The sequence below is a fragment of the Protopterus annectens genome, chromosome 2.part1, assembly GCF_019279795.1.
Source record: "Protopterus annectens isolate FY-2018-M chromosome 2.part1, PAN1.0, whole genome shotgun sequence".
Classification (NCBI taxonomy): Eukaryota; Metazoa; Chordata; order Ceratodontiformes; family Protopteridae; genus Protopterus; species Protopterus annectens.
In genome coordinates this window covers 465,435,859-465,453,442 of record NC_056729.1, presented here as the reverse complement: position 1 = coordinate 465,453,442, position 17,584 = coordinate 465,435,859, and the positions used below count along the sequence as shown (strand labels likewise).

At 39.1% G+C, this 17,584-nt stretch overlaps 1 protein-coding gene across 3 annotated transcripts in view; it reads right to left on the bottom strand.

Moving 5' to 3' along the window:
- Positions 1–17,584, bottom strand: part of LOC122794105 (hedgehog interacting protein) — a 942,167-nt gene that overhangs the window by 300,630 nt on the left and 623,953 nt on the right. For all 3 annotated transcript variants that reach the window (XM_044062253.1, XM_044062252.1, XM_044062254.1), the window contains exon 8: positions 2,688–2,809. In XM_044062253.1, the coding sequence (XP_043918188.1) occupies positions 2,688–2,809 (122 nt within the window). The remainder of the gene's footprint in view (positions 1–2,687; positions 2,810–17,584) is intronic.

Sequence of the window (17,584 nt, the reverse complement as noted above, 5' to 3'; positions counted from 1 at the left end):
GAGAATGATGAACACTTGTTAAGGAAAAGGGTTTGTGTAAGTTAATGTGCAGGGCTAGGATTAGGAACGGGGGCCATGTTAGGGTTAGCACTCAGTAGTAAGGTGAAACAGACTAGTATGCTGCTGGTCACTGCCATATTTAAATTTTAATGGTTATTAAATACAAGTACTACATATAACTATTGTTAATCTCTTGTTAAACCACAAGTGCTAGTTACAATCATGAATACAGACAACTAAGTTTGTACCATGAAACTGTTAGAAAGCACATCAATACCTATGAATCAAGATATGCTGATTGAAAATCCTCAGTGGAGAGAGATACAGTGATATTGCTGGAATCTATAAACTATTGGACTGACTTCTGTGTACTACATACTTTTAGCTGCAGTTGGTGTAGTGGTGTTCAAGCTTATGGAATGACAACTACCATGATTTCAGTACAGTATGATAAATAGGCCAAGTTCACATAAATCAAAAATGGAGAAAGTATCAACATTCCCATTTCCTAGATGATGCATCCATTTAACATAACTTTCCAGAGATCGTTAATTAATGCTAATGTGAATGCATCTGCACTTGACCATTTTTTATTAAAAAAACATGGTAAAACCATTATTTCATAAATAAATGTTTCTAACATTATGAAAAAAGTAGAAATAATTTCTGTTTCTAACATTATGAAGAAAGTAGAAATAATTTAATGTAAAACATAACTAAACTATATCAGTGGGCCTTAGAAAAAATGCAAGGACATTGAATAAAAACACAGTCTGTGGGAAGCTGAATTTGGATGAGCATACTTGCTTTTTTTCTTGATCGTGATTTGCCATGACTGTAGACAAGGAACTCACTCTGTGTTATCAGACAGTAAAGTTTGATCTGCAGTACTTAATCCTTCTACTGAGACAATTTATTATTCAAGTGAGAACATAGGGATATATACGCCTAATTTCCTTGCTCTGTTGATAATGCCATCATGGGGACAATATCAAATGTCTTTGAAAAGTCTAAAATATGACCAGTGAGAAACCCTTATCAATGCCTTTGACTAACAAACTCACTCTGACCAAATTCATGGGTCCCAACTACTGTGGTAGACAAATGAGAAATAATTACTCTTCTAAAACATTTTCCCAAAAGTGATGCTTAGGTAAAGGGTCAGTAAATCCTAAACAGCCATTTAGGATCATGCCAAAAGTTTCAGCAGCCAGTTTGAACCACTAGTACATCAAGTTCCCTCTCTCAAAATTACTGCTATCTCCAAGTCCAGTTCTGTGGCATAGAGGGTAAAGCTCTGATTATGACCATTCAAAAATCCAGAAGGTCAAACAAAACAGGAAAAACACATGTTTTTTGTAGTGGGGGGTAAGCCTCCCTACGCCCCCTAACATATTGCACTACATGGAAAAAGGAGCAAAACTCCATTCCACACTGTGCAGAGATCCTGCACAAAAAAGTTACATGACATTTGACTTTACTGGTTTTCAATGTTCCTGGCTTGTTTTTTTTTAACATTTGCTCTTTTCAGCATATAATCTTCTGATAAGGAACTGCATTTTCCTCATTTAAATGTGTTGGTTATCTGTAATGTAACATAAGAGTTTTAAAATTATGTCTACATATGCTAATGCACTATCAGCAAAATGTCACATACAGATGGTTAAGAAAACACCGGGAATTTATTAATGGAATTTCTGTATTGCAAAAATAGACTGTGAACTTCAAAACACAAGTATGCCTTGTTCTATACAGAATAGAAAGAAAAGTATTGTATGAACAAATCAGATATGTGGGTTGTCTTCAAATTCTTCTTGGATTAAATGGGGCATAAATGTTATTGGCTTGACTGGATGATTTATTTACAAAATATTTTCAATGGCCTCATTCAGCTGTACTTTATCACATAATCAGTGGAAAAAATAATTATACTACCACATACATTGTCCAAAAATTCTGGAAAGTTAGTCTCAGTAAGGAGCATTTCTGAAATATAGAAATGGAGTCGGACTACTCATGCCATTGGTGATGACAGTGCAGATGCAAAGATCATGATTTATAGGAGGGTATCCCTGCCTGACTTATGCAAGTTTCACTGCAAACAATTAAGAGAGTAACTTTATGTCCTTTTACTGTTAGATGGCACACAGCTGGTTTCCTATAAGGACCACATATCTTTTAGGTAAGAAAAAGGAATCAAACCACAGCTGGCCCACCATTATAACCTATAATGAGGGGCATACTGTGAGTATGTTTACATTGCAGGTTTAGTTCAGCGGGTAGCATTCAGATGTATGCTAGTAAATTGTCCGACACAAATCTCTTAGTCACTAGAAAACATTTAGCCAACAGCTAGACATATATGTAAGGAAGAGCAAGTGCATCCATGGACAACTGGCTCTTGGCACTATCATTCTAAGACTAGACAGGCTTGTATGATTGACCTTTGAATATGCGGGTATGTCAGCAGTGCAAGGAAAGCCAGCAAGATTTCTGTAACTCACTCACTATTGTTCGGACACATTGACTAAATTCCTAGCTGAGGTTACATAATGAACAATAGTACAACTGAAGGTAACATGAGCATGGGTGTTCTAATCCATATCAGTCTGCCTCATTACCAAAGTCATCTACTGCATTATCAACTCTGTACAATATAATAAAACACTAAAAAATCCAGGACTTACCATAATCCTTTCCTTTAGAAATCTGAAGTATTCTTATCGCAGAGCCATTTCTACTGTTTGACTCTGGGCAAATTATTGTTGCACTGGCATTTATGTTTTTGTGATGCTGGTCTACAGAACATCTACACAGGAAAAACAACAGGTTAATACTTCTATCATTTAAAATATCACAATATCATTTAAAATATCACAATAAAACAAATCAGCAATGGTTTATCTGCATGCATTTAAATACCCCCAGTGACAGCAGTGGTCAACACAGTAGCATGGTGAACTGAAGTGCTTAGGGTTTACCAGGTGCTGCTATCATTTACCTAGATCAGGAAAACTGACTTGGGCCAATAGCTAGATGTTTGCTGAACATGAAGATAGAGCATCTCTGTGTTTACAGTCAGTTCAATTTACTGCATGATGTGTTGTCTGTACACTGTACTCAAAGTGTGGGAAAAACACTCATCATTTTAGGACTTGGGTAATGTTGGTTCATTGCTTTAAAGGATCATCTTTCATTTGAATGGGCTAGGTAGTAACTCCCATTTGCGAAAAATTGTCTGAGTTCAGGGGTAGGGAGCTTAAACTGGATCATTTGTTTTAGCCAGAGAAACATCAATGTAAATGTTTTCAATAAAACCCAGTAAGGAAAGAACTTATCTCAAACACTTCCTACAAAACATATGCAGGAAAAGAGGATATGAGGGTGAGGAATCATAATACCATGTACACACACACACACACACACACACACACACACACACACACACACACACACACACACACACACACACACACACACACACACACAAACCTTCCTTAAAGATTTTTCTACAGGTTTCAAGGTTCATTGCACAAATCTAGTATGCGTACCTTGCATATTATATGCAAGTATGGCAAAACAGCATATGGAGGTGCATTGTACAACATTATCAACTATTTGCTACCACTACAACAACAAAAATTACATCAGAAGACTAAAGCATTTGCTTTGAAACTTCACGGCTTTGTCTTGATCTCAGGCCCAGTAGCATTTGACATAGCAAGATACATGATGGAATAAATGCAGTTAAAAGCTTTGGTAAAAACTTGTTAGAACAGTGTTGTAATCATAAAGCAGCTTTTAATTTTGTCACAATATTCAGTTTTGGTGCCTGTTCAATTGTTTGTGCTTTCTCACTGACTGAATATAAACCAGGCCAGTATGAAGTTAGCTTTTTTTAAGCCCAAGACATTTTTCTAAGCATGTGAAAGCAAAGACCAAACCAAGCAAATGTTCTGTCTGTTAAGAAAATATCATTCATATCAACTGCGATATTTCAGCCCTAGAACACTTCACTGAATTCTGAAAAGCAGGTTTGAAGGATACTTCAGAAGGTAATATGTTATATGTCAAACAGCATACCTTCTACAGCCTCCTTCTAAATCAATTTGCTTACATGAATGTGTCATGTCAAATACTGAAGACTAGTTAACATAAGTTAACAGCAAGCAAATTTTCCTTCTTGGGCATTAGGTATGACTTTATACAGTTTTATGATAGGAAAAATGGGCAATGTCTAGTCTAAAATATTTATATGACTGAATATATTTTTTCTTGCAGCAGATGGGTTAATTCTATTTTACATGCATTTCCATGTACATAAAACTGAACTTCGTTTTAGAATCTTTGAAGTACACTGTAATTTGCATGTAGCTGTACAACAGTTCCCTTGTTAATGCTCAGTACCTGTGTTGTTTGGCTTCTGCTACATACCTACAAACAACTGCATTAGTAGCTAAGTACAAACTTGCAGTGTTAAAGATTGTACTGCATTTCATTTTTCTATTTGTTTCATTGAATATTGTGTCTGTGTCTCTCTGTAGTTATTTTTCTATTTACTTGTTTCATAGAATACTGTGGTCTCTATCTGTCTCTGCAGTAGTGGGGGCTACTGTGTTCCACTTCATTGATATTAAGTGTTAAACTCTTAGCCTAGAGAGCTTCTCTGAATTTATAAGTGAGTCACATATCTTTAAATTTAAAACTGCACAATACCTGTGTTGTTTGGCTTCTGCTACATACCTACAATCAGCTACATTACTAGCTGAGTTAAGTACAAACTTGCAGTGTTAAAGATTGTACTGCATTTCATTTTTCTATTTGTTTCATTGAATATTGTGTCTGTGTCTCTCTGTAGTTATTTATTTTTCTATTTAATTGTTTCATAGAATACTGTAGTCTATCTCTGTCTCTGCAGTATGGGGGGAGGATTGTGTTTCACTTCATTGATATTCAGTGTTAAACTCTTAGCCTAGAGGGTTTCTCTGTATTTATAAGTAAGTAACATATCTTTGAATTTATTACTGCTCAATACATGTGTTGTTTGGCTTCTGCTACATATTTACAATCAACTGCATTACTAGCTGAGTTAAGTACAAACTTGCAGTGTTAAAGATTGTACTGCATTTCATTTTTCTATTTGTTTCATTGAATAGTGTTGTCTGTGTCTCTCTGTAGTTATTTATTTTCTATTTATTCGTTTCATAAAATACTGTGGTCTCTCTCTGTCTCTGCAGTAGTGGGGGCTATTGTGTTTCACTTCATTGATATTCAGTGTTAAACTCTTAGCCTAGGGGGTTTCTCTGTATTTATAAGTGAGTCACATATCTTTGAATTTATTACTGCTCAATACATGTGCTGTTTGGCTTCTGTTACATACCTACAATCAACTGCATTACTAGCAAGTACAAACTTGCAGTGTTAAAGATTGTACTGAATTTCATTTTTCTGTCTATTTAATTGTTTCATTGAATATTGTGTTTGTGTCTCTCTGTAATTATTTATTTTTCTATTTAATTGTTTCATAGAATACTGTGTTCTCTCTCTGTCTCTGCAGTTAGCTTTCCACCTGCCCTCCCTGTTCTTGTTCTGGTATTAATCTTGGTGGGTTTGGAAATGCCAGCCCCTCCTATAAATTTGTGTTTGAACACTCCTCCTGGGTCTATCTCATTTGCTCACTCAACCGAGTACAATGAGATCATATTTTGACTTCAGACACTCCTACCAATCCCATCTGTTCAGCTCTGTCCCAGCTCTATTCCAGTCTAGTGTCACTAGCTCACTCTACCTAATACAAAGAGAACATTTGTAAAGGGCAAGCCACTTAGGTCCTTAATTTTGAATTATCTTCTGTTTCACCTTTCTCCCTTTCTGCTTTCCAAAAAAAAAAAAAATTTTCTAAGCTTGTTTCCCACCTTTCATGTAACTAGTCTAGTCCAGATACAGATTTGCTGTATCCAGGACTGCATGTAAGCTTCTGAGCACCCCCCCCCGCCCACGCCTTTCTGTGTTGGAGAGAAGCCTTCTAGCTTATCAGTGGGAGTGCTAAGCAGTAGGAAGCCTATCTACCACAAGAGTGGTGTCTGGCCCAGAAATTGTAGTTTATTGGCCTTTTGGGCAGTTTTTCCATCTCTTTCAACTTTCTGGTTTAAAAGCTCATGTTTGCACTTGTTTCCTACCTTTCCTGTAACTAGTCAAGTCCAGATACAGATTTGCTGTATCCAGGACTGTTTGTAAGCTTCTGAGCCCCCAAGCCTTTCTGTGTTGGAGGGAAGTATTCTAGCTTATCAGTGAGAGTGATAAGCACTAGGCAACCCATCTACCACAAGATCCAGGTACCGATTCTTAGTTTTAGCACTTGAATTTGCTTATTCGTGCTCAGCACTTGTTCAGAACTTGTTGCTAGCACTAAATAAGCTACAAATTACTGCAGCACTCAACCTTCCTCTTTACCTAGAGGAAAACAGTTCTTGTACTTACTTTCCTCAGTTGCTTAGAGAAAATAGCTTTTATACTCACTTTCCCGTCTTGTCTAGAGGAAAATAGTTTTTTATTCAGGCATTTCCAAGGATCAGCTCCCAGTGTTCTCTCCTGTCTATCTGATGAATCTGGGCATCTTGGGGCATTGTAGCAATTGCCTCATGTACACAGACAACCCTCTCCTCTTACCACCCAACACTACAACCTGTGAGAGATGCACTTATCTAACCAAACTGGAGGTAAAGCTCTCTCCAACCAAGACTGAACTTGACAGTCAAGAGGAGAAGGTAAACACTTGCACCACACCACACTCATCACATAGCCCAACTAAACCTACATTACATAGAAACACAAAAAAAATTGTGGAGGCTCTCAATAATAATCTGCTCAAGCAACAGAGACCTCCAAAGCAGAAATGCAAGCAAACTCCACCTCACCAACACATCTCAAATGACACATAGCCCACATACTCAGTGTGCCACTCAACCACAGCCAATAAGGCAAAACAACGTACTCAATACACTAGTCATAGGTGACTCTATAGTCAGGCACACTGATGTTCCACTCACCAGGCTAAACAAGGAGAAGGTTACTGTTAGCTGCCTGTTGGGTTCCAGGATTCGCCACATAACCCATGCACTCAGGTCACTCCACAACAAGTTACAAATATGACTCTGTCATTGTCCATGTTGGCGTGAATGACCTGAGACATACCTCCCTAGACTACATGAAAAGACACATGGAAGAGCTCTCTGATCTTGTAGCCCAGGCAGGTATGACCCTAGCCCTGAGTAGCATCCTGCCATCACCCAGAATGATACCCCAGTACAAGGACAAAATGATTGACTTCAACAAATGGCTAAGCTTCTGGTGTCATTCTAAGGGGATCCAGTATCTGTCTGCCTGGGATGACATGGTCGACAGACCATGATGCTTTGCCAGAGATAGTCTGCACCTGTCACCCCTGAGATTCCAAATACAGGCTAAGGCTCCTGCTTCCCCTATAGTGCCTTTTTTAGGCAAGGTTCAAATGACAAATTCACCACCATAAAAGGAACAGGCAAGCAAACACTGAGGGTAATGCTACTCAATGCTAGAAGTCTAAATCTCAAAATGCACTCCCAAGAGGCATTCCTTACAATGGAGCACATGGATATCTGTGCAGTGACTGAGACCTGGTTCAAGGCTCTAGACAGCACCCCTGCATTACCAGGCTATAACACATACCACACTTTTCGGCCACCTAACCTGGACCGGAACACCAAAGGCAATATTAGGGATATCCACACCTCCAGGCTAGTTGCTCAGCATAATGCATCTGAGGTTATCCAAGCGCAACTAACTCTGGGCAAAATTGCAATCCAGTTTTAGCTTGCTACAGATCCCCCACCATGCCGCAGGATTTCCACTCCTCTTTTCTTAATATACTGGAAAATATTAGGGTTCAACCAAATACCCTAATAATGGGCGATTTCAACTACCCCACCATTAACTGGGAAAACTACTCATGTACCAACTCCTTAGCTCAACGCTTACTGGAATTCATAAATTCCAATGCCCTGGATCACCTTATCAACACCACCACCAGGGGCAACAATATCCTAGACCTAGTCATTACCAACATGAGTGACTGGTGTTCCACACATGACGTCAACTCCTCGTTGGTCAGATCTGACCATAAGCTAATCACCCCAGATATGCACATCCTGCCCCCACCCCCATTAAGGAAATCACGGAAAAAAATTTTTCCAAAGCCAACTTCATGCTTCTTAAGACAGAGGTGGCGAACTTCATGACACCCATGCAGATGGACAATACAGTTACGACTGCTGAATCCTACACAGATGCACACTATAAGCACTTACACGAGTGCATGGGTTGTGCTATCCCAAACAGAACTAAGATGCTATCCTCCAAAAAAAGGAAGCCAATATGGTGGTCTCCTGCCATAAACAAACCCTACAGAAGGAAGAAACTGTTGCAAAAGAGAGTAAAATCCCATGAGTGGAGGAGTTCCCTGGTCAGCCTCAGTAAGAAGGTGAGATCCCTTATAAGATCCTCCAAAGCTAGCTATGCAAACAAAATTGCCACTGATTCTAGGGACAACCACAAAGCATTCTATAGCTATGTCAAGAATCTCAATGACACCCAGATCTGCTCTGAGTTACAGCACAATGGCATAAAAACTACAGAACCAACTGATATTGCCAGCATCCTGGCAGATAGGTTCAGTGCTAACTTTACCCCCCTCTCACCCCGTAAAGGGCCCATAACTATACAGGAAGAATGCAGTGTCCCTGTAATCACAAATATGCAGGTAACAGCTGCACTCTCCAAAGCCAAAAACACAGCATCCATGGGACCAGACAACATCCCAGGCTGCGTTTTACATGAACTTCAGAACGAACTGGCTCCTCACCTAAGCACCATGTTCAATCATAGTCTCACATCAGGCTTTGTGCTCAATGAATGGAGCACAGCAACAGTTATCACAAGCCACAAAGGGGGAGCCACCACTGATCCCAGGAACTATCGCCCTATTAGCCTGACGAGTCTGGTCTGTAAGGCAATGGAATGTATCATCATGGAACTCATAAACAATGACATTGGTAACCTCCAATCTCTGGACCCCATCCAGTTCAGGTTTGTGAAAGGCAAATCATGCCTCCTAAACCTGATCAACTTCTTTGAGGCAGTCACCAAAGCTGTAAACGAGGGTAAGGTGGTTCACACAGCCTATCTTGACCTCGCCAAGGCTTTCGACACCATCCCCCATTCTGGAATTATAGATAAACTCACTAAACTAGGTATAAATCCCTACATCACAAGATGGGTTGCCAATTGGCTCACTGACAGAACCCACACTGTAAAAGTTGCAGACTCCAAAGCTGACTTCATACCAGTGACAAGTGGAATACCACAGGGTTCAGTCCTGGGACCTCGCCTGTTTGGAATCTACTTCTCTGAAGTACAAGCTAACACAGAAGGCCTTTGGTTAATGAAGTTTGCAGATGACTGCAAACTAGGAGCCATAGTTGAGTCCCCAAATGAAGTGGACATCCTACAGAAGGGCCTCACTGAGACAGATGCCTGGTGTCAGAGCCATGGCCTCAAGCTCAATGCCAAAAAGTGCACTGTCATCCCCTTTGGTAAAAACTCTGTACCCATGAACTACCACATAGGCGGCAGTCTACTTAACGCCGAATGTGTGACAAGAGACCTAGGGACCCAGGTGGACAGTAATTTCTCCTTTGATAATCACATCACCACAGTAGTCAGGAAATCCTTCTATATGGCACACCCTCATCACAAAAGGGTTCTCATCTAGGAAAAAAGAGGTCACTGTTCCCCTCTACTCGACGTTCATTAGACCCATTATGTAGTACAATGCCCCTTTTGGAATGTACCTCACAAGACATCTGCAGCAGCTGGAAAGGTCACAGAAGTACCTCACAAAGAGTATTACTGGCCTCAAACACATACCCTACACTGACCGTCTCAAAAAACTCCAGCTTTACCTCGTAGCATATCGCCTACTCCGAGGTGATCTTTGCCTAACATATAAAGCTATGTCAAACCCAGAGCTGTTGGACATACTACACCTAAAGAAATCCCAATCCCTCCGAGCTACACGCTCTAGGGACCTAAACCTTGTCACCACAATAAAACAGACATTCTGGAGGGATAGATTCCTGTCCCAGACACTTCCCATACTCTGGAACAAGCTACCCATCTATGTTAAGCAAAGTTCCTCATTAGCACTCTTCAAGAAAATCTTGATAAGTGGATGGGAAATAGGAAATACACCCTGGGGATCACTTCTGTGGCTCTGCTCAACAGGGGAACAGGAAAATAACTTTCGTGGGTGGCGTAAGCCTTGTTGGCTAAGCTTACTTAGGCTCTTGGGCCAATAGCCTAGTACCTACCTATGAATGCAGCCAGCTTAAATGTAAATGGTTATGTTTACCTTGATCTTAGCGAATATATTACTGAATTCCAGTCATTTGTATTGTTCTTTAACCACCCTCATCAAACAAAGCAGAAAAATCAAATACCGCTTCTTTGTCTTTCAGCAGATGTGTATGTGTATGTTTTCACAGCAAGCACATTCTTCAAGATCTTGCATTTTGTATCGTCTTTGTTATTCACCACAGTGAAAATGTAGCTTATGAATACTTCAGACATAACAATTTCATCATTAATTTGTAATGTACACACCATAAGAGACATTTTGAATGTTCATTCTTTACAGATAGTGTAATGAACAGTCTTTCATACTGGTCTTACGCGGATTCTCAGACTCTCTTTTTTAATACTCTCTCCCTTTTCAGCTTCTAATCTCTCTGCATATGGCATGCAATATGAGTTTTTATTTAGGGCTGTTTATATTCACTCTTCCTAACATGGCTTTGAGTTCTGTACTATTTTAAACCATCTGCTGTTTGAGAACTGTATTTTTATTTCTACAAAACATTTCCATTATGCAAAAAACATCCACAGTTACACCATATCATAATTTTAATATTTTAAAATGTAGCCAAAAACACATTCGGAATGACAAAACGTCTTACTACACCTTACCCCAACAAAAACATCAAAACAGCCCTCAGAAATTCTGGGCTGCCAACAAACAACTCTTAAATCCAGGACAATCCACTACTCCCACCCCAAACTCCTCATTACCACTGAGAACACAGCAACCCAATTTAACTCCATAATGTGCCTAGTAAATAACAGAAACAACACGTCACTATCCATTCTCAATAATTCTAACCCTCAACCCAACTCTTTCTCTATTAGGCCCATTCAGACCGGCTTCATAAAAAACTCGTAATGCAACTTAAACCCACATCACTTGCCGCAGATCTACTGCCCAACAAATTTCTCAAAATAGCAACAGACTCCATCTCATATCCAGTCTCCCTACTCATTAGCCATTCCATCTCTGAACAACATATCCCTAAACTTTGGAAAATCTCCCATATCATCCCCTTGCACAAAGGCGGCACATCCACAGAATTATCAAACTGCAGACCAATTGCCATACCCCCCCAGCCAAAATGTTAGAAAAAATGCATACATTCAAAACTCCACCCCATCTGCTATACAATAACCTTCTGTCCAGCTCTCAATATGGTTTCAGACCAAAACACAGCACCAAAACCGCCCCCTTAAGCTTCACAGATTCAATCAACCAGCACAGAAAAAGTGGCAAATTTATAACATCCGTCTTCCTCGACATGTCAAAGGCTTTTGACACAGTATCACATCAAAAACTACTCAATGATTTATCCACCATAAATCTCTCCCAATCTGCCATCTCATTGTTTCTTAGGTACTTGTCTGAACACCAACAAGCAGTGAAGTGGCAAAATGAAATCTCTGTCCTGCTACCTGTGTCAGTAGGTGTCCCACATGGCTCAGTTCTTAGGCCACTACATTTTATTATCTTCATCAATAAACTCAGTACTGCATCCAGCCTGGCAACAATTGTACAATATGCAGATGATGCCGTTCTCATCTGCACAGACCCCTTATTCCATGAACTCCTGGACAGAACCCAAAAGCCTTCACAGACATACAACAGTACCTTACAGAAAACCAACTCATACTTAACAAGACAAAACTCGTGCTTTTCTCAAAGTCGAGAGCCTTCATTCTCTTTCTTCATCCTTTCTTCTAATAACACCAAAACTGAACCAGATGACAATACCAAGTTACTAGGAGTCACAACCGAAAATTCACTAAAATCTGATAAACACACAGCCCTAGCCATAAAAAAGGTCCCCATCAAACTTGGCTCACTATATAGAGCCAAACCTTTCCTCACTCCTAATACCAGACAGTCTATTGTCAGAACACATCTGCTATCCACTATATTGTATACTTCTTCTATTTTCACAAACCTTAGAGAATCTGACCTAACCAAATTAGAGGCCTGCTACCATAAAATAGCTAGATTTGCTACTAACCTCCCTAATAGATCACAATGCTGTTCTGCTCTCCAACAACTAAAATGGATCAAATTACCAAATCTCCAGTCACTCAACCACCTTACACAATTGCTCATACCATTATACACCATCCAGACAACTGTCCTTCCCTTAAAAAATGAGTTCAACCTTACTCAATCAAAGGCCATCCAATAAGCTTCTGCCATATGTCACTAAAGACTCTGTTCTCTAACCAAATAGCAAAAACCTGGAACACCTTACCCCAGCATACACTCAACACTACTAACACTTCCCTGGATGATCTGGCCATGCTCACCCCCCCCCCCCCACCATCCTAGCTGCTTTCTCTTTCTTCTCTCTCTCTCTCTCTCTCTACATCCTTTCTTCTCTCTCTCTCTCTCTCTACATCATATCCTCTATCATTATCTCTATTTATCTTGGTTTACTGAAACACCTGGGTAACTTTATTTTTATTTTATTTTATTTTACATTTGTTGACCGGGCTAGTCCAGCTGGATATATGTCCATTTTCAGTGGAGGCCCGGGGAGAAAAGCTCCAAAGGTTATAACAAGTAAGGGGAATACAGAAAAAATACATAGAAGATACACATATCAAAACAAAACAAATAATTGCAATATGCAATTTATAATATCATACCGTAGTCTAAAATAATACATAGTCATAAAATTTTTATTTATTTATTTTTTTTTTCATAGTATATATGAGATAAGTTGCATCTACAAGGATAGAACTTGCCTATGTGATCTCCTTACTTACTATTCAATTTGTGTTTTGTACAACTAATAAAGCAAAATAGTCTATATTGTAATCAGTCATATTATGTTTGACAATTTCTACCTAGGATGAAACAACTTAGTTATGCTTGTTATTTATTTATGCTATGTAACTACAATTTTAGAATAACCTATGTTGTAATCAGTCATGTTATGTTTGGACAATTTCTACCTGAGCTGTAACAGCTTGGTTATGTTTGTGATCTTTCAATTTTCTGCTTGTGATCTTGTAAACTGTAATGGAACTTTTCTCCCCAGGCCTCCGCTGAAAACGGGTTTCTAGCCCAGTCGGATCTTCCTGGTAAAGAAATATAAAATAAAAAAATAAATAATTAATATGAAACTGTGCTGCAGATGTGTTCCACTGCATCTGTAATGTGCTTTAGCAATGCTTTGGTTGTTCTGCAAACCTTTTATATGTTAAGTATTATTATATCAGATCTCTGTATGATGTCCTTTCTATTTTTTTTTCTGAGGCCAATGAAGAGATATAAAGAAATTACTGTGCAACTAATTTTACATAGAGTTAATTGTTGGACAAATTATATGAAGAACAAGCCTGGATTATACTCCAACTCTCTTCTTTGGTATATATTTTCTGTGACATGAAAGCCAATAACAAGGGACTTTGGCTAACCAAGTTTGCTAATGATGACAAACTGGGGTGGTTATCAAAACCCATTGTGATACTCAGATTCTCCATAAAAGGCTTGACCAAACAAATGCTTGAAGTCTTAATTATGGTCTTACCCTTAACACCAAGAAATGCAGCATAGCTTCCTTTGGTAAATCTAACATCTCCACTGCTTACCGTGTAAACAATATTTCACTTAAATATGACATTGCATCATCGGGGTTCTGTATGCATATATTGATAACAGACTGTTCTTTGCCCATTATGTCTATGTGTTGGTTAGTAAAGTCTTCCACTTTGCACAACCCATCCTTCATCACATCTATTCAAGGTTAAAATAAGTTATAATCCCACTTTATTCATCCTTTTCTAGGCCCATCATTGAATATAATGCACTCTTTGGCATGTACCTCACCAGCTGCCTAAACCATTTTGACAGACCTTCAATTTCATCACCAACATGATCTCAGGTCTCAATACACTTAGTTACTCCGATGGACTAAAAGCTCTATTGCTCTACTCAGGGTCATACGGAATCCTGAGGGGTGATTTCTGCTTAGCTTTCCATGCTATGAATGATTCAGCATTCTTTGAACTTTTTCACCTAAATAGAACAAGTGGTAAAGCAAAGATCCATTCCAGAGAACTAAACCTACACTATCACATCAACAAGACAGGTTTGCATGACAAATACCTAACCCAACATATCCCTAACTTGTGGAATAGGCTGCCCTTAGCTTTTAAGCTAAGTACTTCCCTAGCAGCCTTTAAAAACAGTCTGGATGACTGGATGGGTGATTGCAAATTTTCACCAGGAATATGTGGAGAAAGTCTACTTAATTGGGGACACTGCTAGTTTCCACCACTACTGTGAGATATGACTGAGCTTCTTGATGGTCTCTTTTGGCTGCAAGCTTAGTAAAAACCTATACACCTATGAACTACATATACGTAGTTCTCAGAGGTCAAGGCTAACGTCAAGGGCCTCTGGTTCACCAAGTATGCAGACAACTGCAAACTGAGAGCTATCATAGATTCCCCCAATAACACATGCTGCAAAAGGGTGCAACATGACAAATGACTGGTGCCTATCTCACAGATTACTATCTCACAGATTAAACTCATTGCTAAAAAGTGCATTATATTGCCTAGTGTTTCTAGAGTATATCCAAACAGTCCACTTATACTGTAGTGACAAGGTCATAAGAAGGCCAAAATGTGTATGTTAACAGCTAGCTGGATTTTGCTTTACTGGCCTGAATCTATCCATAAAGACTTAAAAACGGAAGAAGTCAATGACATCCAGAAGCCATATAGCTGAAACACTTGATGTCCATTAGGGGTCATTTGCATATATCCCATGGGCTACTATTACAGGAGGTTTAAGGCCTCACATAGTGAAAACTCTAGCTTGGCTAGGTATTTCTTGTAGTTTTTACTAATTGGTTTGTCTGTGTGACCTTTTTACTTTTTGGTTTAGTTGTATCTGACAGTGAAGAAAATAAATACAGACACCCCCATATAAGCACAGGTTAAATTTATAGTATCTGGGATTCACTTTATAATCACGAAATACTGAAATCTCGAACTTCAGTATCTCAAGACTATAAAGCCGAACATTCACAATATCAAAACCCCAAAAGCGCGAAATTCAAAATTGCAACTTTTAAATACACCCTCCACCACACAAACATACATACACCTTCCTCCCCACACTACAACAAACCAACAAAAAACACACAAACACAACAACACAAATACACACACCTACCCTACATATAAGCAGGAGGGCAATCCCCCCTGCACCCCCCCATTGGGGGCTGCACCCCCCCACACCCTCCTGCTACTTATATATATACTAACTCCGAGGTTGCACTAAAAAGACAAACACACTAAACCCACCACTTCATACTCTATATTCCCCTTGCACAAACACACACCACATACGTACAAACACAACCACTCTCAACACTTACATACACACACTCCTACCTACCCTAACCTACACCTAAAACTTCCCTGTATGTATTTATGAATGGAAGCTTCTTGCACAGAAGAAAAAGAAGCTTTTCAGAGATTTAAATTACTTTGCTAACAATTTTGTGTTACGTGGCCGACACAACAGGGAGGAAGTTCCACCGATAACTTAAATACTGAGCAAATGAATACAACCAGGAATAGCGAAGCAAGGCAATCGGAACCACACCCCTTGACGATGATGATGCAGATGTCCTCAACAGTAGACACGTCTGTTTTGGTAGCTGACACCATTACTATGGAGCAACACTCAGTATACAATACACCACAGGAGGGAATAAACATTGAACCTGAAGCCGTAGTGAGAGTCGTTTTCCAATTTTCCGCTCCCTTTTTGACAGAACAGGAAACAATCCATCGAGGGAACACACCACAGGCAAAGGAACAAATGGAGGGCACAAACCCAAGAAGGAACCACAAATACTCTAACCAGTATGTGGAAACAGGTGACAAAGTTAAATTTAATTTGGAACATTTCAGCAACAGTACTTTCTCCTGCAGAAGAGGAAGTGCTGAATAAACGTTTATCTTTTATTCCTGTACAGCCTGCTAACATAGCAGACACATTAACTGAATTAAGGACATTTGCTAGAAATGTATCTTTAAAGTTACTGTATAGCAACTCTTAAGTTAGTGGTAGTAGTTTTATGTTTAGGAAACCAAGTAGTTTTACACCTCCTCAGCATCCAGTTTTGGATATATTTGTCAAAGAATGTGAGAATGACATTTATACACTGTTAAACAATTCTAATCGATGGAAAGGTTTTGTAAATTTATCTAAATGAGAACAAGTGCTTTATGACCTAGAACACAAGGATAGTATTGTTATTAGGCCAGCCGACAAGGGTGGCTTAATTGTGATAATGGACAGAGTTTATTATTTTAGAAACATGTTAGCTATGTTGTCTGATGCTAATGTATATAAACAAAACTGAATATACTGAGGTAGTAAGTATGCAAGAAGAGATTATCAGAACATTAAGGGACTATTTTCTGAGTAATACACTTGATAAGGACTTGCTTAGTTATTTTATAGTTGAATATCCCAGGGTACCATCCCTTAATGGACTGTCTAAGGTCCACCAGGATCCCTTGAACCCCCCCTTTTCGACCCATAGTAGCTGGAGCAGGGTGGGCAACAGAGCCCCTCTCTATTTATCTTGATAAACAATTGAAACTAGTTCTTGCCATGTGCACTTCAGTGTTGATAAACACTTTTTACAAGAATTTTACAACTTTGTTGATGAAAAAATGGATTGTGTACCAGGTTATTTGGTCACCTTAGATATAAATTTCCTTTTTACATGCATACCAAACATGGAGGGAATACAAATGGTCAAGCGAGTACTTTTGAAGAGTGGTATATATGATGAAACACACACAGATTTTCTGTTTATTATTGGAGATGGTTCTTGACTTTAACATATACACATTTGATGACCATTACTACCTTCAGATTTCTGGTGTGACCATGGGCACTTCGTGTGCCAATGGCTACGCCAATTTAGTCATGGTAGCTAGGGAAGAGGACATTATGTACAAATTTGACATACATCAGCAATATGCATTATTTTACTGTCGTTTTATCGATAACCTCTTCCTTCTCTGGAGGGGTTCCCCCACTGAATTACAACGGTATGTTTTTATGTTGAACTCAAGCACCAGATTCCTTAAATTTTCTCAT